The sequence below is a fragment of the Manacus candei genome, unplaced genomic scaffold, assembly GCF_025592945.1.
Source record: "Manacus candei isolate 608988 ecotype Guabito, Panama unplaced genomic scaffold, ASM2559294v1 h1tg000050l, whole genome shotgun sequence".
Lineage (NCBI taxonomy): Eukaryota > Metazoa > Chordata > Aves > Passeriformes > Pipridae > Manacus > Manacus candei.
In genome coordinates, this window is record NW_026138098.1 from 19,073,741 (window position 1) to 19,099,276 (window position 25,536).

The window sequence follows — 25,536 nt, forward strand, 5'->3', positions numbered from 1 at the left end:
CTGATATGAACCTCCTGGTATGCTCTGAGGCTCAAGATGCTCAGTGGCTCAACCAGGCCTACCATGTTGTAGCAGATACTAATGATTTTAGAAGGAGTATATAAAGACACTCTGTGTGCGTTAACAGGATGACATTCAAAGCTTAAAACCTAAGAAGGTTAATCAGTCTTCCCTTCCTCCTACCTTCAGGTTGAAGAGATCTGGTAAGATTTCTATTGCATATGAGGAATAATAAAATGAAAACCTGACAAAGGCTCCCTAAGAGATACCACTTTGCCACTGACAGAGGTGAAGAAAAAACTTAATCCAAATGGACAAACAGATTCTTAGAGCTGATTTAGGACACTTCCCAGTGCTAAGAATGGATGGGATGTGCAGAAACAAGCCAAGATACTACTCATCAAGAGTCAGGAAGGCTTATAATAGTTTATCATCATACAAATTATGCTATTAGGTGAAACTTCCTTCAGAGAATCCATATAAGCCAACCCCATCTGAGAAAAGTTATAAGATTTTCCCAAGAAGCTAGAAGACAGAGTAAGTTTTCTATGACTCCCTACCTCCCTAGCAGCCATCTTCCTGATGGGGGATTAAGAGGGAAAGTGAGGAAGACTGAACACAGCTGTCTCTGAAGGAAGAAAATGGCCAATACCAGCCTTTTGTAGTTCAACTCAATAAATTTATCACTTATTCTCTTCCCATTTCTGTGATCTGGTCTACTGCACAGCTTCATAAGCATAACACAGTTACTGTTGTCACAACACAAGATTCCAAACTCATTCATGCATCAGGAAAAAAAAAAAAGAAAAACCTATTACAGCCTTTTTTTTTTCCTCCTATGTGTCTAGCAGCAGCAACAGAGACAAGGATGCACTTACCAATCATCCTCCTCTTATCTGACAGCTGCATGTAAAACATAGCAATTTAACACTCACTCCCTTCCTGATTTTGAAGTGGGGGCAGGTATTAAAACCAGTAAATAATAGCTCTTCTGATATATCCTTCTGTACTTATCATGGAGATACAACCATGCAATGAAAATCTCTCCTGAAGTCACTTCCTTTTACAAAGAATAACCTTCTAGTTAAATCTTTAACATTTGGAGCAGGACAAGGATGTTGCACTCACGTTTTTGTGATTAACGCACTTCATAAGAACAAGCTCTCTGTAGGCTCTCTTAGCATGGGTTTGGTTCTGAAACGGTCGGCTTAACTTCTTGATTGCAACATTCCTTTCAAGGATGGCATCATAAGCTGCACTGTAATTAAAAATAACATTATTACATCTCTACCCAAGGTCCTTTAAGCTGTGGCAGTTGCAACCTTTTTCATATACTTTGAATCATGTCTGCAAAAACCCCATATTTCCAGTGTTACTCGGCTTTAGGGAGTGTAATAAAGCAAAGTGCTCTCGTATGCTGAGTGATTCAAAATTTAAAAGTATTTCCCAGCTTCAGAGTATTAACACATGACAACTTCTACAAAATACTGCAGGATTTCTGCTTCCAAAGATATTGAGTTCTTGCCACTCACTGGCACCCAGGAACAGACTGCCTAAACAAGATCCAAAATACTTCAAACATGAAAAGCACATCCATTTTACACAAAATCTTCACACCGAAAAGAAGGGAAAAGAGTGGAAAAGTAGGTTATATAAAGGTCCCATGCTTTCACTTATGTAGTTGCTTAATATCCTGATGACAATGAGAGCATCAATGTCAAAACAAAAAGTCTTAAGAAAGCTTTAACATCTAGATGTCACTGGCTTTAACTTGGTAAAAAGAAAGAATAACATTTTGATTGCAGACTAATGTCAAGATTGTCATATGATTCAGCGACACAAGCTGTTTAACTGATGAAGACTGTTACTGGGGACAACTCCCTTACATATCACATTTCCATGACAGGAAGGCTCAGCTTGCTTTTCCTGCCAGAGCTAATACAACAGCTGACTACCACCATGCAGACTCAGGAAATATTTATCAGTTACTAAAATAGTCTCAGCAGGGAAAATACTGTTTTCGTGTCTCTTATCAAGAAAGGTACTCAAACCTAATGAAGAACATCTGCCAGCAAACAGCAGCATCTATTAAATCGAAGGAAAAGAAAATGGGAACAACACGTACTGGTAACTTTCTTTGATTTACATTTTCTACTGTATCTGGAATTCCTCCACCTGCCCCCAAGACAAGGATTATCTTATGAAAGAGCATTCAAGAGGTGGCCAGGAAAGACTGCCAACCTGGGACTCCTGTACTAGTATTTAAATTTCTGCATCCCCAGTATATAACTGCAGCCTTAGAGCCTGTTTCAATATTAGGCCAACTACTTAATATTCTTCCAAATCAAATTGGATCTATTAGTTTGGTTTTTTTTTAAAACCAACAAATACAGATTAACTAAAAAAAACCCCAACCCAAATCACAAGAATTGCACCATATCTCCTTCAGACATGGACAAGATTTAACTACATGAGCACTCCAGTCCTCCTCAGGGCAAGCAGAGAGGTTTAACTAAAAAGGCTTCCATTGTCACTACCAGCAAGTACAGAATGTCACTAGAGTAATTACATGGTCAGTTTTTGGATCTTAGCTTTAAGAAAATAGGCAGTAACATATGACTGGCAATCAGAAGGACAGTTATAACATCTAAAGCTTTTGCTGGCATTTCTATAGCAACTAAACAAACTTGTCAAATTACTGATTACAAAACTAAGTGAAACAGACTCCTAACAAACCATTTCAAGAAGTACAAGCATCTACAAGCAGCAAATACTATAAAGAGTATTTCTCACTTTTGTTCCACTGCAAGCAGTGTGGATTAGGATTCATTTCTTTATCCAGGTTTTTTCCCCCCATTAATTTACAGGACTCAGCATATCTGGCTGAATTTACACAAAAGGGCATTGACTCAGAAGCTGGAAAGGACACACACCAAAAAGCAACAGCAATAGCCCTTGCTAAGGACAAATGACCAACAGCTACCATCACTGTTTTGCCTGCAGAAGGTAGTTTTCCACATTCTTGCTCAGTGACACACAACACCTCAAGAACCCCAAAAATTCTGTTAAGGAAAACTGAAGGAACGCTTAAATTTTAAAGACACCTTACCATACTATCCCTTGTGCTCCTGATCCTATTGGTTTCAAATTCTGATATCGTTTCAATACAGTGAAAGTAGAGTCTCCAATTTCAACGCTGTAGAAATTGTTGTCACGCTTGCTCCTACTCATGACGGCGACTTAGTTAGTTCAGTTCATCCAAATTTCGCTTCTGGCCTATGAAGAGACAAAATTTGAAAAACTAAGATTTTACAACTGTATGTAATCTGACAAAAGGCAAAATTCCTTATAAGACACAAAAGATACTTCCCAAGAAAGTCCCACACTAAAATGTAAGTTATTTTTCATGTCTGCAGGAATGAGATAGCATGTGTTTGAAATGTTTTATTTTTAGGAGTGTTCCTAAGATAAGATTCTAGAAGGGCGAAAATAACAGAAAGCCAAAAGTGAATGGATGGTAGCAAAAATCTTAGGTGGGAATGACAGAATATCAAAAGGCAGGAAGCTACACATCATCCAGAGAGCTCCAAGGGTCCTACCATCCCTTCACACATTCACATACAGCAAGGGAGCTGCAAGGAGCCAGACACTCTCCAGAGGTCCCATCCAACCTGAATTGTTGCATGAGTCCATAAATAAAAGAGTGACAAGTCCTCCAGATATTACAATCATCAAAATACTCTTGGTCACAACTACCAGGAATACCTGCCACTGATGTGGAAACACATACAGTCAGTCCAGGACAGAGAAGGAAAACTGGCTCGTCAGAGATCTCACATATGAGCTCCTATGAATAAAAGTAATGACCACGGAAAGAGAGAACAAGAGCAAGAGAAAAGGATGTACATTTCACCAAAGTCCCCTCATATTAAAAAGAGGTAGGCTTACTGGAGGGACCCAAAAAGCCTAATTTCTGAGCAATACGTGACACCATCCCCAGCTCTTTCTTCCCTATACCTTTTATCACTAGAGCTTTGGATTCTGCTACTTTCTCAACACTCTGTTCATAGATGTATTTGCACACAGTTTTGGAATAAAAATGCCCAACAGACATATAATGACAAAAAAACCACCCTGAATTAGGAAAAAGAAAATTTATTGCGGATGGTATTAAATCACCCAAACAAATTTTTGAAAATCAGAAAACAAAGAATGAAGACAATAATTCATGTAATTTTACATTTGTTCATCATCAGCTGAGATAAAAAAACCAAAACGGGATCTTGAGTTTATCCACTAAAAATGTATTAAGATCAAGTGACGCTGAACAATGTAGGATTAGCTGGAACAGCTCAGTAAATAGAGGTCTGCTGTTTGGTATCAGCATCAAGACAATGAAAGTTTCATACTTCACTTTGGATAATTCCTCTCAGACAAACGCAGGAAGGACTGTTCCTTTCCCTCCAAGGTTTCCAGATGAATGTTGACACCATTCTATTTAAAGGTCAGTATTTTGAATAGTCAAAGCCAAATATTCAATTGAATTTTCTTTCAATTTGGTAAACTTCATATGATCAAAGAGTGAAACAAAGCAAGTGTAATTTAAGAAAAGGATCTTGAGAGATAGTATTCTCTTAGAAAACAATTTCTTTATATTAACAGCTTTTACCTACATCCCAGACACAGTATTATAACCAAGCAAATTTTATTGCCTTGAAGTTTTGTCAGCTACTACACATGCAAAACTGTAAAACATGCTTGCCAAAATGGGCTGAGAAACTTGCATTTACTAACTATTTTATAATTCATAATAGTATTTTACTACACAGCAGCATATGAAAGAAGTCCTTGTTTATTTTTACCACGGTAAAAAATTTCTGTGTAATCTTTCGGTAATAAAGCTTTAACTCCATTATGAATATATAAGCTTGGCAGTCACCTAGGTACTGCCTATAACCAATTCGTCTCTCTGCTGCAAAGATATATGAACAAAAAAAGCTTAAATTAAGTCTAAGCTTCATAACTGAAAGGCCCATACTCTGGACTATTACAGTAGCTATGGTGATAGTAAAAAAAAAAAAAATTAAGCTTGTTACAAGATTTGGTATCTAAGTTACATCTTTCACTTTAGTTAGGCTTCTTGAAACTTCAAATCAAAAAACCAAACCAACTCAAAACCAAACATAAACCTCAATTAGTAAAGAACAAAGAAATAAAATGGAAAAAACATAACATACTACAAAAGCACTATCAGATTATGGTTTAAAAGGCTTTCCCTGATACTGGATTCTTTAAAATGTTGTTAAAAAACACGCCATACGTTGCACCTGAATACTGAAGACCCTACAGTGCACTGTATCTTTCTACTGCCAGTTGAAAAACTCGGGTTTTTAGTTGCTGATGTATCTATTAAACTCTATACAAAATAAATTACTAGAAAGTTTCAGAGTGCTTCCCCCTTTACTCACAAAACCTGTTGAGTAACTCTTCCTTGTAAGATATGTTCCTAAAATAGTTGTGGGTATTCTGTAAGAGACCTGATCTACCTGGACCCTTCCTCAGACACCCGACTCCCCCTCACCACCATGACCCATCACTACCCTCACAAGACTGTGAGAATTTAAGGTTTCTCAGACTTCTATTTGGCAATATTTCAAAGTTCCAGAAAATGAGTAAAAAGCAAGACCGGAGAGATGACTTTTGCAGTGCAAAGACTGTTTTTGCAGGAAACATTTAGATGAGGAAGCAAGCAAAAACAAATAGCCCTTCTATTACATACAGCAAAACCAAACAATTTCTGCACTGTTTCAGGGAAGGGACTGCTCTCTCAGAAAAAAAAAAAAAGTGTTCAAAGAACTCCTGAGAAACTTCAAGTCAGGGTATAATGCACCAGTAAAAGCAATCAAGACACAGCAGGAAAACAAATACTTGATAAAACTGAAAAGTTTTTGTAGTTCAATATACATTTGTGTGCAGCAAATCTGGAGCACCACTCCAAGTCTGAAAACTCTTCATCAAGTTAAATATATGCTAAAGCATGTGCAACCAGAATCACAGTAATTGGTTCCTTCCCCATTATCCATGAAGTTTGTTCCTATAAGCTTCACATGAGATTAAAAAGTAGGCCTGTAATAATGGCTAAAGCAGAGAAAGAATTCAAAGCACCCCAGACCAATAGTTTGGATAGAAAAATGGTATCAGTCAAACCACGGTCACAAGAGAATAGTAAATAAATGAGGAAGGAGAGGTATTACAAAGTGAGGAAGAAGGAGTATCTCCACTTGCATCTAAATTATCATTCCTTTTTCTGCAGCCCCATGTGCTGTTCATCAAAAATTATCAGTCTATACTGTGATAGCAGGAGGTACAGTTTCTCTCTTCATTTTAAATGCATGCTCTCCTGCCATAAAATGGACTTACTCAGCTTCAGAAGAAATGGAGTACGTTCCCAGAAAAGCCATTTCTTGCACATGTTCTGTGGGGAGCCATTGTGGGATGTAAATAAACCACTTGGACATAACACACTCAGATCAGTACAAAGAGAGGTCTTAAAAAATATGTACACATGTCCCTTGCCTCCAACCCTCTGGTATTCCACCTGGCCATTACAGCTTCCTCAGGCTGACAGCCCTGACACACATCACCTCTGCGCCCCTCACCTCAATGTCTCATAACCTCCACACAGTTTTGTTCATCAATCATGAGAGTGTAAGTCTCTCATTTTATAACCAAGTGTACTTCCACTCAGTGCTTTGCTCCCACTCAGCTCAGAACCCCTTGTGCTCCCTGTATCTTCATCTCACATGAAAGCATCCTCAGAAATGCCTGGTATTGCCAGCTCTGTAAACAGAGCTCAGAGAAAAAAGCCAAAGACTTAATTTTTTCCTAGGTATTAACTTACTGATGACTAGTCTTATGAAGACTAGCTTCAAAGATCCACAACACCAAAAAATCTTAGTCTTTAAATATTAAAGCAAGTCTAAATTCAGAAATTGTCAGACTTTTAAGATTCTTAAATGATGTATACCTTCAATGTTTTTCATTAAAACATGATTAAGCTATATCAGATAAAGTCATCTGCCTGAAATTTGACATTTTGTTCCATTTTCTAGCAACTTTGCAGAAGCACATATGGAAAGAGAGGCAGGATGCAGACTCTAGATTTCTATTATTAATGAGGAAACTAATAATTCATTTTTCCCATTAACTGTCAACTTGCTGGAATGTTGTCAACTGTCAGCAGGGGAATAATCCCACAGAAAACTTCAATTTCCTCTCACACATCAACCATTGTTCCTTTCCTTGAAAATACTGTGCCTAAGCAAATTTCAGTACATGGTAACCTTCTACTGGCAGCCCACAATTAGTCAAAATAAGGGTATTTCAAAACTGAACCCTAAGATAGCACTCTGTGTTTGGCATATTAATTTACCAATTCTTCAGACTGCCCTAAGTACTATTTACCCAAGGAAGCACAACAAAAATGCAGGAATTGAAAGTAACACTGTATCCATACCCTAGGAGATCTGCAAGGCTGTGCATAAGTTTTATTCTAAATTCACTAACAGCAACTAGAATTCAATAGTCCTGCAGGAGACTTCAGATGGTCAACAATTTCCACTCATCACTTCTCTACAGCCTGATACAGTTGTAAAAGGATAAACGTGGACACGTTGAACATGTAGCTCCATGAAAATGCAAGAAGCACAGACCTATGAAAGTATCATGGCTAACCTTGAGAGGTATGGACATTCATAAAAAATGTTTCATTGACACCTCTTCCTCTTCCAAAAGTGAATAATGCTACCAATGAAGATTGACCAAAATTCTTCATCCAGCTTTAAAATAAGCACATTTAAAACAGTAAAGAAACCATGTATAGCAATATTCATACCCAAATATGCAAACATCTCACACGTACCTTAGCATGTCTCAACAAGACTGTTCTACATAAACTTGCTGACTTCAAGATATCTGGAAGATAACATAATGCTGTATTTCAAGACTAAATTTTGCCTCTAATACAGAAAGCATTCCATGTATTAATCAAGATATGGGACAATGTATGGACACTATACATTAAAATGACTTTCCAATACAGCTTCAATACACTGGAGAAACAGATGGTTTGGGGACAGAAAGGTGGGGTGGGAAACAGAGGAGCTAATTCTTTGCACACACAGTTTTCAGTTTAAAAGCCCTACTTCAAGTGCATTAAAAACCTTAGAAATGGCCAAGCTTTAAATAAAAAAAAACCAAAACTCACAATGCAAAATTATATAAACAATAGGAATATATTTAGTAAACTTGTCTTTGCAGAGTGTATCAATTGATTTCTTTAGAAGGCAGAGAGAGATGGCTTGCTGCTCATTCCAGACCCTGCTTTATTTAATGCTTTTTACACCTACAACACCACCGGTCAATGCTCAAAAGGGGCCCTCACAGTAACAGAGCTTCAACTCTAACTAGCACACTGCAAGGTGTCTGTGAGCTTAACATGTTTGAACCAGAGCTGGCACCAGCGTGGCTCCGTTGAGGTTTACTCTGTGCAGAGCTCGTGGTACAGGCAGTTATCACACCAGTCCCCACTGTGTATTTATGGCTGGATTTGAGCAATCTAACGTTTAGCATTTAAAATCAATCCAGGCTCATCCAAGAAGTTTGGCTGAAACAGCAGGCAACTAAAAACTTGCTCAGTTCATGAGCCCAAAGTGTTATGCACCTGAGTTAACCACAGAAAGTTTCTGTATCCACAATTAGAATTTAATTGGAAACCATGTGCTTTCCACTAGACATGTGAGTATTTACCTTCTGCGCAGCACAATCAAATGCTACTTTTTTGGCTATCACACCTGCTAGCCTTCACATCAACTAGATACCAAGACTATGCTTTTTAAATCAGACATCACTTTAAAAACCACACACAATTATGTACAAGGTTACTTTGCTTATGCAGTGATCTGAATGCATGCATTCCAGGCACACAGAGGAACAGAAATGGAACATGTTTTGTGAAAGAAAGGATATCTCAGTTTAAATAAGAGCAGAAAATATCTTACAACCTCTTCTGCGCTTTCCCCTCACTAGAGACAGTAACAATGAACAGGAAAGCTTCAAAGGTTGCATTAAAAACTGACATAAAGGATACATTTGAGAGATGTCTCTTCTGTTCAGACAAAGAAATGGAACCCAAGAGATAATTTTCCACTAGGGACATGGAAATAGAATTGGCCCGAATACTGACAAAGGGTGGAGAAACATTGGCTCTGTCCAGCTAAGTCTCTATGAAAATCCAGGATTCAATCCATGCTATAGTGTATAACACCTTATTCTAAATATCCTTTTATCTAAGAAATTATTCATATTCAGGTTATTCCTACTGCAGTGGAGAGGTATAGCAGAAGAGGTATTTTCATACCCCAGTACCTTGAAATGCAACAGAGTATAAGAAATGAGAAAAAACCATAGGCAGGAACAACCAGCATTAACTAGAAGTTTTGCATGAAATCAGACTCGGTTTTCATGTTTACAGTTTCTAGAACAATGCTTTCCTAAGAGCAAGCATAAGTGGGCTTAGTCTTGGAAGAAACTTAGGATGCTACGCCAGCAAACAGTCTTTGGGGCAAAAGACATATCTCAGGTACAAGACAAACACCACCTAAGACAGCAATCTGTCTACACATGGTGAAGACTGTGGCCTCCTGGGCGAAACCGTTCTACAGTGAAAGGATATTATTAGAGTAGCTGCTTAGAAGTAGGACTGACAAAAGATGAAGACCATAACAGTTAAAGAGACAAAGAAATGGAAAAAAAAAAGTCTTAAAATAAAACAGTTGCATATATTAACACATTAATTAGCAATACAATCAAGATAGTATAATGACATAACTCCATATCAACGATGATTCAATAACACCATTCAGAAGGCATCTAACACTATAAAAATGAATATACTGCAGGAATGTATGGCTGACCTAGTAAAAGCCAACAGTACTTCAAGTACACGCTAGATTGCTACTGAATGCAAAACAAATGCACAGTGTTTATAAAGCTCTTGCATTAATGAATTTTATTTAATTTCTTTGTGAAAATACAGTTCACACATAGCTGATTTGTATGCATCATGTGTTCGTGAATGCTTGTCTAATTTTCAGCTGTCATGTTTAAAGGCTTCTGGACATCTGCTAAATGGATAGTGCAAATACAGCCTAGTTGTCAGATATACAACAAAAAAAATGCTTCAAAGGTTCAAATTTAGGAAACAAAAGAATTCTGTTTCTTAAAGGTAACTCTGTATCTCTTTCAGTTATTCACAAAAGTAACCACACTTTTAATAACATTTTCTTTTTCCATGCTGCCCTTGAAACTGAATGTTGTATTCTGCAATACTTCCAGTTCTGCTAAATGCTAATGCAGATAAGGAATTTGGAAAAAGGAGTTAACATCAGCTGACTGAAAACTGCAGCGAGATATTACTAAACCATTACAAATGCCAGAGATGTCTGAAAAACCTAAAGCTTATTCTAAAATGAGATATTCTCACTGTTGACTATAGGATTTGCATGGCTTTCAAATTATACTTTCACAGATCAGATGGTTTTAAGCTGAACAACTTCCACACAATTGCCTGAACTACTACTAATGCTGACGCATTTAATGAGGCCTCTGGCTGATGTGTAAAGGACATTGGAAGTGCCTTGCATCTCATCTAATGTATGCCTGCATTACAGTAGTCCTCTGTCTGGCTCACACCACTCATGGGAGGAGTGGTATAGCAAAAATTCCAAGTCTACAGCTTGATCCCAGAAGCTATTTTCCATTTGCAGCTATTAAACAAAACACAAATGTACTAGGGTGATTCTTACATAGCTCAGGTCTGAAGTGCAGTGCAGGTACACTTCTTAAAATAACAGTACATTTTAAGACAGCTTTTGCCCACCAAAAAGTCAAACTTCACTAGTTACAGATTCAGTAAAGCAAAGGTGGATACCAGATCTCAGTGTTCATCCAGAAAAGAAGTACTGAGGCAGGGGAAACCTGCATAAATGCAACAAGGGTACATTTAGATTTCTATGTTATGACTTGCCTACTACTTTCAAGGTCAAACAGAAAAGGGTAAGTCACTTCAGTTTACTTGAAGACAAGAGATTTAAGACCCATTTATTTTTTTCTAAACTTTAGGATTGTTACATTTTCTTTTTTAGTAATCGTTTTTATATGGAATATTTAAAGCAATTACTGATTTCCTAGAGTCTGTTGAATATTTAACAATAAACAGATGGCTTTCTCCACTAAAGATAATTTCAGAAAAGATCACAGGTTTGCTATAGAAAAATAAATTTGGCTTTAAAACAAAAAACTTTTGAGTACACAATAGCAAATGAAGCTCAAGAAAATGTAATATGGGCTGTTTGAATCAAGTAATTACTTCACTGGTTCAAAAAACATCACTGCCAGATTGATAAAACTCTTGGAAAGCCTTATAGCTCTCTCTGTTTAACTAACTCTGTTCTCAGTACAGTTTACAGGAAACAACTACATAGAGTCCTAAATTAATAAACAATGAACAAAATCCATTAATACTGATGCAACCTTTACCATGATTTAGTGTTGCAGTTTACAGGTTCATATAGTGACTCTAACCACATGCTTCAGCTGGATCATATGACTTCTTCCAGTCGTTGAGGAGCCTACTAAGAAGGGGAGGACATACAGGGAAATAAACCATCCTCTTCTCCACTCCAGTGGTCTTTTCTTGACCAGTTATTCACCTTATTACAGTTTCCATAAAAGATAACCTATTTGAATGCAACTGCAGTAACCTGAACTGAATTGGGCATTCCAAAAATCACCTGGAGCCCCATCAGTAACAAGGAGGTGCCTACCACTTAAACAGCACAAGTTCACACAGGAGCACTGGCACTTCATATTGAATTCTAATTCAAGTCTGCTCAGTGATGCCTCTGCCATCTATGGAATAAAGTTGCAAAATTAAGATGAACGTAAGCTTTACCATTAAATACAAAACAATCCCTATATAGGATGGTAGGGATCACAGGAGACTTTAAAGAAAGCAGGAAGCACATTCTCCCTTTGACAAGGAAGATCAGCAAGTTACATTGCTTGGAAAAGAGTATTTACATAAAAATGGTTTTGTAAGCTACTTGTAAAATACCCAAAAGTTGGCATCTCGTTCTAAGTTCTTAACCTGGCAAATAAAAAGTCTATACTTCTTTCTTCATCAGTTATCGGTAAAAGTTCCTTCAGAAAAATCTAAAATTCCGCTAAATTCAAGACTTCATGTTGCCCACAAAAGAGCATTCCAACGACCCATCAGCATTTCTTGATTCAGCACTCACAAAACAAGTCTGATAATCTGATTTTAATCTTCACAAGTGATGTCCTTCCCCAAATACCAGCTCTGTTTGGAACAGACAAGTAATCCTATTACCTTACATAGAGGGAGCTTTCTTGCAACCATCATCTCCAGATATAAGTATATAAGAAGCACAAAGTGCCCTCAAGAGTCATAAGGTACCTATGAGTTTTTACCTAGATTATAGTGACTGAAGAGATTTTCCAGATCCTGAATCAAAGCAGAAATAAATAATTAAAATTTACAAAGGATAACAGGAAGACAAAAAGAACAACAAAGCAGAGCCTGAATAGTGGAGGAAGATTTGGACAGGTTTTTTTTTACTCCATGTGTGAACGGAGAGTGAGAATGATGCAGGAAACCAGAATCCAAGTGCACTGAGGATGAATTAATGCTCAAGAGAGACACCAAATGCTAGTCAGTTTCTCAAAAATTCTTCAACAGACATCCAGGCTCAGCCCTCTATTTTTTCCTCTTGCCAAACCGGGTGAACTTTTACCTTTAATACTATTATAGTAGAATTTGATGGGCAGGAAAGGAGAAAACTTCTTCATAGAAAAACAACCAGCAACTTTTTTTTTAAATTACGTTTAGCAAGCTTCCTGCATTTTAAATCTTTCCCAGCCTAATATTTACTGTGTAAACTGCAATGGAAGGGGGAAGAATGCATCCATGAAATTTCACACCTACTGAAAGCCAGCTTCCAGCTTAGAGACAGACTAGAAGTCAGTAAAAGAAAAAAAAAGTATATAAAAACATAAACAAGGATAGCAGGTGCATGTTTCATTTTTCATCCTAATTAAACTGACCTGCTCCTTCTTCCAGTTACTTCAGTCAGTGACTGACCCCCATCCCGGGGCCGTGACAGCGGCTGCAGCTCCTGGGCAGAGCGCAGGTAAACAGCCTGATCTACAAGCACCACCGGCACTGGGAGCTCCCTTGTTTGCTTTGAAGGGAGGGATGAAGATGAGAATTATTACTGGCAACCAAGCAAGGATCTCCCCAGGGAAGAGCAACATACTTATTTCCCAAGCAGAGCTTTCAGTAGCAGCTGCTGGTGAATGCAGCCCCTTGAGTTTTCCCTTTTCGTATTGTTCCTCATTCTCTCTTGAAGAAAGCAATTTCACCAAGGCTGAGGGCAGACACGTTCTGTGGTGTCACAGTAGCTAGGACACCCTAGGGATTATATTTGCAGGGTGAGTCACACAGGCAAGAACTTGAAGCTGGCATGTTCTCTAGCACTGCTCCTGTCAGACTTACCTGATCAATACCAGAGCATCTCAGCCACTAAGCAGTGGAAACCTCACGCCAAATGGTTTCAAAAGTCACAATAAAAGGTTAATAACAAAACCAGGAATGAGCTCAAACAGTTCATTTTCAACATTATATTTTATGTACCAGTGTTGAAATTCCCTGCATCAAATTATGTTCAAATACAAGGAAGGCTGAAACACCAATCAGTCACAGGTTGCAGTCACCAGTGCCAAAATGCTAACAGCTGAACCCGAAACTGGGGAAAACTGAAGTTTTTGTATTGGGCAACCAGAACTTGAGCTTTTCTGCTTCCATGTCTCAGGGAACTTCAAACCATCTCATATAATGTCAGAAGTAACTAATGATTCAGAGGCTGTTTAACAGTAAGGAAAGGCCTATGACTGGAAGCAATAAAATTAAGACTGTAACTAGCAGAATACTGATACTGACATTTGTCTATAAACAGGTAGTGTAAGATCACATGCAAACACAAAAAACATTGTTGTTAAACACTGCTCCAACAAAACCATTTCCTAGCACTGCTGGGTCAGCTGGCATGGACAGAACCACCAACGCTCCAAAAGCAATTTCACACACTGCTCCCCAAGGAGCACAGGCAGAGAGTCAACACGTCCCCTTTACATCCCATTTCCCTCAAAAGCTCAAAGCATGAATTTATGCAAACCAAGTACCAAATACCAGTGTTCTCTAGTCCTGACTCCTGAACTGGGGTCAGCAGCATCAACTTCAAATGCTGAATCCACAATCACAACTTCTGAGTACCCTCTATATAAAAATCAGTATTAAACTGCTACCCACATTTCTAAAGAGAATTCTCATACCGTGAAACATCTCTTGCAAAACATCCAAAATAAGACAATCAATATAATTTGTGGTACTACTAAAACGGTTGTTTTTTTTAATATCAAAATCAATTCAGCTGAGAACTGAATTTTTTAGTCAGATAAACACACCAGACACCTTGCACAAGCAGGAAAATGAAGAACAAAGTAATAGATGCACCCACAGTAAATTACCCACAACTGACATAAGTTTTGCAGTGATTTTCTTTTCAAAACAGACATTCTTCTGCTTTTTATCAATAAAGCTCTTATTGAGAGGATTACACTTAATCCACCTTCCTCCTCTTGCACCTCAGTTTCTCTAAATGTTAAAGCATTGCCACATAACGCCATTAGACTATAAGTTACAGCCCTCCACTACAAAAAGTACTACAAAAATGCATACAGTAGTCATGAATGAAGATTTAAGGTGTTGTTTGTTAATGGCACAACAAAAGAGATCACCCTAAAGCATGGGAAAAAAGCAAATAAGACAGTAGCACATGCAACTTCCCAGCATTTCTCACAGTCAGGTCAGCTCCCACAACACAGCTGCTCTGGAATACCAGTGCACTCTCTCTGGAAAATCTCACCTGTGGCCAACAGCACTTTGTTAAATTATGTATCCTACCAAGTTATAGATCACTTCTGAATTAGTTTATTACAGTGACACTCTGCTGCTATGTGGTATTCTGTACTACATGATTTCCAGGGGTCTTTATTTTGTGATAAGGGTACATATGACACAAAGACTAACACAGGAGGCTGCACAATGAAACGATGCACTTTTAACAGAATACACTGCAGAGTTTCTCTATTCTTAAATACTCTATTTAACTAAGTGATTAGACATCACCAGAGATCCTTTTAGGAAAGTATCTTCCTTCCCCTTTAAAACAGGTTTTCGATTCACATGCAAGGAGAATGTAAAGGAGGCAGACAGCCTGCAGCATGCACTAGGAAACAGCTTGTAAACTGGCATTTCTAATGATGAAGATTCCCACTCTACCTTTCCTCTCAAATTCTTTTCCGGATTCCTGAACTGTGACTTTAATTAATCATAAAGATATTTAATAGGTAGCATTTTTCTAGAACAAGCATTATCAGAATGAGTAGTGCTATACCTACCAAAAAAAAAAAAAAGTCACTATGCAAACACACTGCTGTGCTGCATTTCATAGGAAGGTACCTCTACAGCTTCTTCAGTGTCATGTCACTCGAAGCTCCACTACAGATGGTTCCATGATAAATCCTATTATCACAAACTGACCTTTGTGTCTTGCAGGTCAGTTTTGCATTAGAAATCATAAACCAGAATGGCTCCATGAAAAGAAAACTTATATAATTCTACAGTTTGGTAAAGAAGCTGTTGTGACAGCAGATTAAAAGACTATTCTTAGCAAAACTCTCCTTTTCAGAAATAATAGGGTAAGACAAGGATCTTCCAATTCCTTAATCCTTTTTCTAACAAAAGATTACACAAAAGGATGGTAGATGGAGAGAAAATCAAGATAAAAGGCTTAAAATATTCAGGTTTATCTCAGGGCACTATTTGTCAGTTGAATTTGTATTTTTTTTTGAACAATTCTCTTAAAATCTGAAATCAGAGCACATTCAGTAAAGCAACAGTTCAACAAGCTCTTCTATTTTAAGCACACAATTTAATTGTCAAAAGTGCAATCTGAATGCACGCTGCTGGACCCAGAAAACAAGTCAGATCATAATCCTGCCTAGATTATGACTGAGTACACTGCATTCAAGGCAATGCCATTCCATGTTGCTGTAGATATCTTCCTTTTGCCAGAAGCATGTCATGGCCCATTCAACTTATTCAGATATTTGAAAAAGCTTAACCATAAGCTAACTTGAAATTCATGAGAAAAGAATAAATTACTAATCTTGGCACAACACTGTTTCAGCTGACTATCTCAGGGAGTGCTAATTCTAACCATTCCACAAAAGTGGGCCTGCATATGTCAGCCCTCTGCCCATCCAATGACCACTGGAAAAGCAACAGTATAGAACAAACAGGCAAACCATCAGCAAAGTAAACCATTAAATATGACTCAGAGTGCTTCAATGAGATCTGCAAAGTTTAGAAGCGAAATCCCATTCCAGGATTACTCTGGAGGTAGAAGGAAATGCTTGTTCTTTAACCTCTTGCAGGGGAAAATTAAAATTAAATGTTTAAGCAAAAGAAACAGATCAAACAGTTCTCTAATTCTTTTAAAGGACAACAGCAAACAAAAGATACCAAGTGACCTGAAATAGTAATTAAATATCAGTGATCAAGAGGACAACAGCTACAGCGCATTAGAGGAAGCAAGGATTTGCATAACAGCTGGGGAAAAAAGTTTACAGAATATTTAAAACTACATTAATTTTAACTTTAAATCCCAGCTACAAAAACTTAGAATCCAATTATGAATGTGCTACTTTCGCTAATTCATGCATTTATCTGTGAAGTACAAGTAGATTAATGTGCTATGAAATCCTGTCTAAAGTATTTGGCATAAAATACCTCTGTAATAAGAGCTTTAGAATGGAACAAAAAATCTCCAAAACATATGACAACTTGAGCACTAACAATTCCTTCAGAGATACATTACTTTGCACAATAATTTCCTGGGAGTGGGCTGGGAAGAAAGGCAGTACATTTCAAAATAAAGACTTTACTTTCCAGGTAGTTTGCAGGAAACTCCACCAATCATGACTAATGGCAATACAGTCTGTTCTGTTGTCCCATTTCTCTTAGACCTCAGCAGCGTCTGATGCTCTGCCTTAGCAAAAAAAGACAGAAGTTTCCAAAATAGAAAGAGTTTGAGAATTCCTATACTTTACACAAGAAGAAAACCACCCTTAAGAAGCACTGCTGTGCACTGTACACTAGTGCTGGTGGCCATGCACAGTTGAGAGGAGAAATTTTCTGAAGAGAACTAAGAAAGAATTTCAAACAAACTAAAATAGGGGGAGAATAAAGTAGTTCTAGTCACAACAAGCTTTTATGATTTCCCCACAATGCCATGCTAATATTAACCCTTTTTATAATAAAGGTTATAAAGCTTGTTACAATATAAGCTTATCACAAACTGCACTGTCTTCCCCCTTCCCTCATCTTGACATATAAGTGGCATAAGAACCTTGTAATGCTTTTCTAAAAAGCAGCAAAAGAAACCCAGTCTATTGTTCAACAAGGATGAGTTTTGCATTGCAGCAACTGTGCAAATGGAAGTCACCTGCTGCTGGAAGGTTTCACTGCTCTTCAGATGAGCCACTGCCACACAAAAGAACCTTGCTATTACTGTGTGTCTCCTATGTATTCGCTTTATGGCATTAAGTGAAACAAGTGAACATAGCTCACAGCCTTCTAATAAAACTTTTTAGCACCACTCTTCCTGCTCTGAAGGCGATCAGGATGTTTGTCACCATGCCAATCACAATGAACAATCAAGAATTTATCAAGATTTATGCTGGCTGGCATGTCAACCATGGCATTCACTTTTACTGTTTTCATAGTAAAACTTAAAATTGGGATTACATGCTCAAAACTATGTACTTTTACACCCAAGATACTGCAAGTAAGCATCATGACTTGTACTTACTCCAACATCATCTTAGCATTAAAGCTACTAAAGAACACATCTAGGGTTTTCAAGGATGTGCCATCCCCAATACTGGATTTCTCACACAATTCTCTCTTAGAGTCACACATAAGCACCTGTATTCACATATTTAAATACCAACAAGTTCACACCAGGACAGCTGCTTTGTTAAGATACAAAACACTCACTCTGGGTTGTAACTTTCTGTTCTGCTCACCTCCCTTTCTCTAAGATTTCTTGTTGACTTTGCTAAATAGACAAATACATAAGAACTCACAGAAACAAATGAGGTGCAGGACAAGGTCTTCTCAAGGCAGTACAAGCATTAAAGACAACAGCACAGAGAGATTTATGATTCTGACATGGCCCCTTTTTCTTTCTCCCAGCAGCAATTAGTCCTGCCACCTCTCTGCAGTCATGAACTGCTATTGTGATCCATTGGAGCTCAGAGCTGGTTTACTCCATGAAGTCCCTTGCCAGGGTAACCACACTCCAGCTGAGAGTAAGGAACCATCACCCACCCAGCAGATCAAAGCCTTGGAGCAGCAGCTGCCAAAGTGCTCCTCTGCTACGGAAAGCGAGACATGGACTAACTTCAGCTGGCTACAGGCTGCTCGCTGCCAGCTGTTTCTTTGCAGATGGGTTTTTGTGTTCACTAGAGTGATCACAGGCATAATAGGCACCATAACCATTTTTTTTTGTCCTTTATGCTAAGCCTGCAAGCAATTCTGGCCTAGTCAGCTGGAAAGTTCAATGCAGGGCAGAAAAATCAGTATTGCCACCAGCAGACTTGAACTAAGATGCTTATCACATCTCATTACTTTTCCCTTCACAACTTCTAAACACAGTTCGGGGCAGCCTTGTTTATCTACATCACCCTGCCTTTGTTTTGCCAACTTCCTCAAGCTACTTGGAAAATAAAGTTTTAAAATCTCTAACAGAAGAATCATAATATGGCTTGAAAGCAACCTCTGGAGATCATCTATCTGTCCAAAACAAGCAGAACTTCAAATCTGTATTTCTCTCAGGCTGCTCCGAACCTTGCTCCATCTAAAGTCTCCCTGGAGGAAGACTCCGTGGCCCCTTTGGGCTCTTGATCCATGAGAGGGTGTGACTGCTGCACCAAGACATTTATTTCCTTCCTGTCCTTCTGAAAGTTCCATTTGCAACCTTGGCTCATCTTTTCACTGTACGCTTTAGAGGTGAAAGTGGCTCCATCACCTCTTGTAATTGGTGGTTAAATACAGCAATTGCATTCTCCCTGAGCCTGCTCTTCCTCAGGTTACAAACCCAGTCCCTTCTGTACCCTCAGGTGCTCTAGACCCCACTCAGTGCTGGACTCCCTCGTTTGTCTCTCTCACACAGTGCAGGGGTGTGTGATCTACTGAGCAGCTCTTCAGTGGGGCTTCACAGTGGCTCCACAGATGGGAACAGCTCCTCCCCAGTACCCACTGGTCAGGCCCTTTCTAGTGCAGCTCAGAGTAATTGGCCTCAAGGGCTACAGAAGCACGTGCTGACTCCTGGTCAGCTGCTCATCCAGCAGGACCCCCAATCCTCTTCTGCCAGCAACCAACAGCTGAAGAATCATTTTCATTTTATAAACTTGGGCATTTCCATGACTTTGAGATCCCGGTGAGAAACACAATACCTACTGTTCATCCTGATTTCACAACAAGCAAAGGACCAGACTGGAGACATTTCAATTTTGCTCAGCAGACTGAGGGACAAGGTAAATGTTTCAATGGACATAGACTACAATGATGGGAACACACATTTTAGCCATAGTTTGTAGAAGAATAAATATTGAGTAAAGACATTTTTCTGCACACTTGTAAGATGTATTGTATCAAAAAATGCTAGGTATAACATCAATAAAATTAAGTAATTGAAGGTTGTTAGAGTTGTGTTTGTCTTTCTTAGAAAAAACCTCAAAATCAATAATCACAGTAAACAGGCTGTCCAGTAGCACTGTAAAATTAATGTTTGCCCTTTCTGTTTATTTTAAGTGTACACACATATGAACACATACACAGTATTTGCTTTGTTTGCAACACAGATTACCATTAATGTGAAGTATATTTTCTGCCAGTCATCATTTTAGCATTAGTCTATAATATTCAGCTAAGAAAAATTAATAAGCATCCCGTCTGTTCACATAACAAGCAGCATTTATCCAACAATAAAAATTACAATATGGGTAACAGTGGGGTTTATTTTAGTATCAAGCTTACAGGCAATCAATTTGGACAGAAAAAGAATCAAGAATTAGTTTTTAATCACACAGAAGAAAAAAATTATTTAAAGGTAAGATGAAATGTGTGGTTATTAATTACATGCTTGGTACACAAAGATCATTATCTCTTCACACATAAGTCAAAGAAAACCTTACAAAAATATTTTACAAAATAAATAACAGTCAACAGAACTATATGAACAGCTAGTTGGGAAGTTACCCACGCTGATCTGATTCAACATCAGTAATGAATCTCTTTCTCGCAGTTTGACGCAGTCAGCTCCAGTCTGTTGGAGGAGTTCTCACTCAAAGGCTTTGCAGAACCTACAGCAAGCAAGCTGCTATTCCCTGCTACACCTATAGCCATTTCCTTCTCATACATTTCAAGTCAATGTATTGGCAATGTATTCTACCCATCGCCAAGTCATCATGTATTTCCCAGCATCATGTTCAAATTCTTTTAAGACAGTACATTTCTTAAAAATATCACCATTCACTAAGAAGGCTACAGTTCTGCCACAGGACAAGCTTATACAGATGTCTAGTACTAATAAAATTCCGCTAAGTATTTGGTAAATCCAAGCAACTTCAGAAACTACTTAGTGACCTACATCTGCAGTCTCATATTTTGAATAAGACTTGGGACAGAAAAAGAGTAGATTATTTTCAGCTTTTTCCTGAAGACTTCATGTATTACTGAGATATAATAAGCTGTGAAAAGCTTTTAGAAGGAAAGCTTTGAACATTGAATTAAAAGCTGCCCCTACCAAGCAAAAAACCCTAAAAGATAAATGTTACATATTTTTGAAGTGCCACAAAAGATAACTGAGCACTCACATTCCTTCACATAAAATAGTCCTAAAATAGTTAATATTTTTTTCTTCACACAGTATTTAAAGTAGAAAGTACAAACAGTTTTCAGCACTGGGAAGATGCATCTTCCGCCCCATTGCCCCACCTCAGTCCAAAAATTTCCAGATTACTTTATTTAAGGGCCCCTATTGATAATACATGTTTTCTGAAATGATTAATACAGCTAGGTGTGGAAGAGGATGTCCATCCACATCAAGTTACTGGCACATAACTTCTAGATCAACATTCATTACCAAATGGATACTCATCCCCAATAATTCTGGGCTTTACAGCGCATTTAAAAAAATCAAAATAAACATCTTGTTCAGAATGCTTTTCAGTAACAGCAGCAGAAGTCTGCAAACAGGTCTTTAAACTAGCACTTCTCAATACAAGAGGTTTGCCCCCTCCCACCACTTCAGTCTTCCAGCAATCACCACTTGATCTGTGAATACCTTTGTGCATATCCCTGACTGACAGCAATCCTCCCCCCGCCCAAGCAACCTCCTGGTCTTCCAACCTTGCAGCGGCACAGCCGTTTGGTTCAGACACATAAGGGAATTAATCAGGCTGAAAAATAGTCCAAGAGGAAGATTTGTTTCAGCTGGATCAGTTAGCTCCTTGATCTATTTTGCCACGCAGCAGCTGGCAAGGAGGAACAGCAGGTAACAGAAACTGCTTAAGCAAGGCAGGCACTGAACACAAAACTATGGTGTGGTGTCATAGAAATACATACACTAAGTCCTGACTTTTCAGAGCAATTATATCAACCAAGTATCTTTCACTGCCACTACAGTCTTTGTTAAAAAGAACATACACAAATAAAAAGAGACTATGACTGTACTTTCATACAAATACACCTTGTAATAGAGCACTGAATGCTTCTTTGAATGCAGCTCATCTTTTCATGAGCCAGAAAGGACCTTTATCAAATTGAAAGGTGAATTTCCAACTCCATATAAACAAGGGGATTCTTGAAAGATGTGAAAACTATATGTTTAGATTCCTAAATCATAGTAAAAACTGTTTTCAGAATTCATGGCAAAACTGTGGTGAATTTCACAGCAGGCAAGCAACATAAGTAGTCTCAACTGGATTTTTAAAGAGCTTTCAAAAGATCTTTCCATAACATAAATAGAAGCCTGTTTCTTCAGGTTTTGAATTAAGGACTAAGGTGTTTTTTTTTTTAAAGGGAACATTTACAGCAATACAATACATTTAGCCTTTATTAAAAAAAACAGGAGCAAAACAACATTTGTCTAACTTCCAAAACGATACATTACATATATTAAATATAACATACAGTAAAACTATATACACAGAGCCCTTTTCTTCCCCCAAGGGGGGGGGGGGGTGTGGTAAATTAAATTTAAGAAATAGCACACCATACTTATCAGCAAATTATTAGGAAGGCCATTTGTATTTGTTCAGAGTAATGGATCAATCTTCAGAAATGAGGAGGTGCATGCATCTTTTGAAGAATAAGCATCCAAACAATTTAGGCAGTTGAGGAAGGATAAAAAGGAAACCAAAACACATATACAGTAAATAAATAGCCAGGTAGAATTATGATCTCAAATACTAATGTATTAGCTCATTGTTTCAGAAAATAAACAAACAGCACATGAAATAAACACACCAATTCATTTCAGGTAAGTAGTGGGCAGAAAATAAATACAGCTGTTACCATCTCCAAACATTTATTCCCTAATTTTGCATAACAATTCACTAACATAACAATTTTACCTAAAGCACTTGCAAAGGAGCTTATACCTGCACACATATAAAGCCAGCAAAAGCCTTGGTCCCTAAAGAGCAGGGTTAAACTTAAAACACAAAAACCACACACAAAAGGCAACTCTACTTCTGCCTAGAACAAGCAGAACTATAGGACTTGGAACCGTATCAGATCCCCTCACTAATATTTCTGACCCAGAAGTCTCCATGAAGTATATGGTAGCCCTCAAGATTACTTTGAATCCTTATACAAGCCAATGGTCCAAAAGCCTTGGGAACTTTTGCAGGGGAAAATATTATTAAAATTCCTTGTTTCATAGTACAATTTTGTACACCCTCCGCAACTCTGAATTATTCTCGGTTCAGCAGATGCTTCTCTCTCTCTTCTCCTATTATACTTTTGCCCAGCTGGCCTTCCTGAAAACTATCAAGACCTGGTAGGCAGCCTGACGTGTCTGGTCCGTGCCCTGGCATCACATGTCCTGCAGAACTCCAGAACAGCATCCTACTGTCAAACTAGCCTGTGTTACACATCTTCAAATCAAACAGGGCAAAAAGGCAAGATGGCTGTTCCCACAGACCGAGATCAAAGCAAGGGACTATCTGAAATTCAACATTTTTATTAACTACCGTTAGAAGAATAAAGAGTTTCCTTTGTTATATACAAGGAATGCTCAAATAAGTCAGTGAACTCACTTCGACAGTATTCTTAAAAAGGTTTGGCCCAGCTTCATTTCACGTTACAGTTTAAACCATTTCCAAGTTATCTAATACACTGATATACCTGCAGGCACATGTAGACACACATCATGTACTATTCGGGCCTAGAACTGCATTTGCTGGCACCTCTAGAACTGAGACCAAGTCCCCTGTGACCTGCCAGACCATCACTGGTTAAGTCTCCACACCTGTAAGTAAAACCCAGCTGCAGTGAGCAAGCTTGCTCAATTCCACATGCATATGCCCTAGGGCAAGTAATACTTTCCATCCCCAAACAAGCATAACACCCTTTGTGTTTATATTATCAGATAGGTCAAAGCGTGTAGAATTTTTCGATTGCTTGAAAGCCGTCAGCAAGCCTGTTCTGTACAACACTGAGATTTAAAACTACACAATACGTCCAAAACCATTAGTGTAGCTGGGGGTGGAATAAATAATCAAGTGGCATTTGTTTTTGTAGATTAGAGGAGCTCAGGTCAAACTTCACTGATAGAACTACTCTAAGCAGAAAGGCATAAAGAAACACGCTTTGGGAGGAAAATTGGAGGTAACAACACAGAGAAACCAAAGAGCAAAAGAAATTCTGCAAAGAGACAGTGGCTCCTTTTGCAAGAAATGTAAGAATTCAAAGGCAAATGAATCAAAGACGCCGCCGGTCACCCCCCAGCCCCCGGATCTGGAGCAGTTACATTATCCCAGAGGAATATTTTTACGCTTTAAGAGGCATTTTTAGGAGCAAGGTCATGGCAGTTGACCACGGAAGGTTGCATTTTCGCCGCCTCTCCCGCAGAACCTTCCTTCCTCGCAGACGAGAGGCCATCTCGGCCTGCCCGGGTGCCCCCGCTCCCAGGAGGAGGAGGAGGAGCCCCGCGCCGAGCCTCCTGCCCCTCCTGCCACACCAACAAAGAGCCCCCCGCCATTACCCACCGCACATCCCCGACTCCCCAGCCCCGAGCACGCAGGGGAGGTCACCGGGCCAGAGAGCCGCGCACCGCCGCCCGCCCCCCGGGCAAGGGCACGGGCCGTCCCCGGCTCCTTCCCGCCCGCTGCCCGTCGGAACGTAAACAAAACGCCCGGGCCGAGGCCGGCCCCGGCCGCCACCGCCGGCCGCCACCGCCGCCCGCCCTCCCGCCCGCCCGGCTCCCGCACCGCGCCGCCCCCGCTCCGTGTCCGCGGGGCCGCGGCTCCGCTCACCGCCCGCCGCCTCCGGCCTCGGCCGCTGAGTAATGAGCCGGGGCCGGGCCGCGCTCACGCACCGCGCTCCGCCCGCCGCGGCTGCGGCTGCGGCTGCACCGCCCCCTGCGCTCGCCCCGCCCGGCGCTGCCCCGCGCCCGGCCCGGCCCCCGAGCCCGGCCCCGCCCGGGCCCTGTCGGGGCTTTGCGGTGCTCCTGCCGCCCCGGGCGGGGGTGTGATGTTGCCCTTTTCCTGGAGCAGTCTTTTTCCCGAATGACGCCCGGTGGCCGGGCCTCTCTTCCTGCTGGGGCTTTCGTAAAATGTTTGCGTGTTTCCAGGCCTTGCCCTCGCCTTCTCCGCCAGGGCGCTGGCACCCAGCCCTCGTACTCTGGCATCGGGGCTGCTGCTGCTCCAAGACGTCCTTCACGGCCCTGGCAGCTCCAGGCTTCCCGCGGCAGGCCTGGCATGGCAGCGCTTTATCTCATTATTGGGTGTCTGGAGTGGTGTAACGTTTTATTGTTCTGTATCTGCGATGGTAGTGTTTTCCCTCTAAATCTTAAGTACCTCTTTGTGGGATTTTGAGTTTTTCATTACCATTGCCTTTGGCTCCTGGCACCTGACACGAGTACTCTCTCCTTGGATTTTCAGTATTTTCCTTGGCATATAATTGGTTTTGGTGTTTTGGGTTGGTTGTTTGGGTTTTTTGTGGGGTTTTTTTGTTTGGTTGGTTTGGTTTTTTTGGTTATT

The 25,536-nt window shown here is 39.6% G+C and overlaps 1 protein-coding gene across 4 annotated transcripts in view; it reads right to left on the reverse strand.

The window, feature by feature from the left end:
- MAPK8 (mitogen-activated protein kinase 8) overlaps nt 1-24,907 on the reverse strand; it is a 42,416-nt gene extending 17,509 nt beyond the window's left edge. For 2 of the 4 annotated variants that reach the window (XM_051800163.1, XM_051800159.1), the window contains exons 1-2: nt 3,110-3,276; nt 1,129-1,258 (exon numbers count right to left, since the gene is read on the reverse strand). In XM_051800163.1, coding sequence (XP_051656123.1) covers nt 1,129-1,258; nt 3,110-3,231 — 252 coding nt within the window. In that variant the 5' untranslated portion in view covers nt 3,232-3,276. Of the gene's footprint in view, nt 1-1,128; nt 1,259-3,109; nt 3,277-24,765 lie in introns of those variants that run through there. The other 2 variants (XM_051800160.1, XM_051800162.1) reach the window with 2 other exon arrangements.
- Between the last annotated feature and the right edge of the window lie 629 nt (nt 24,908-25,536).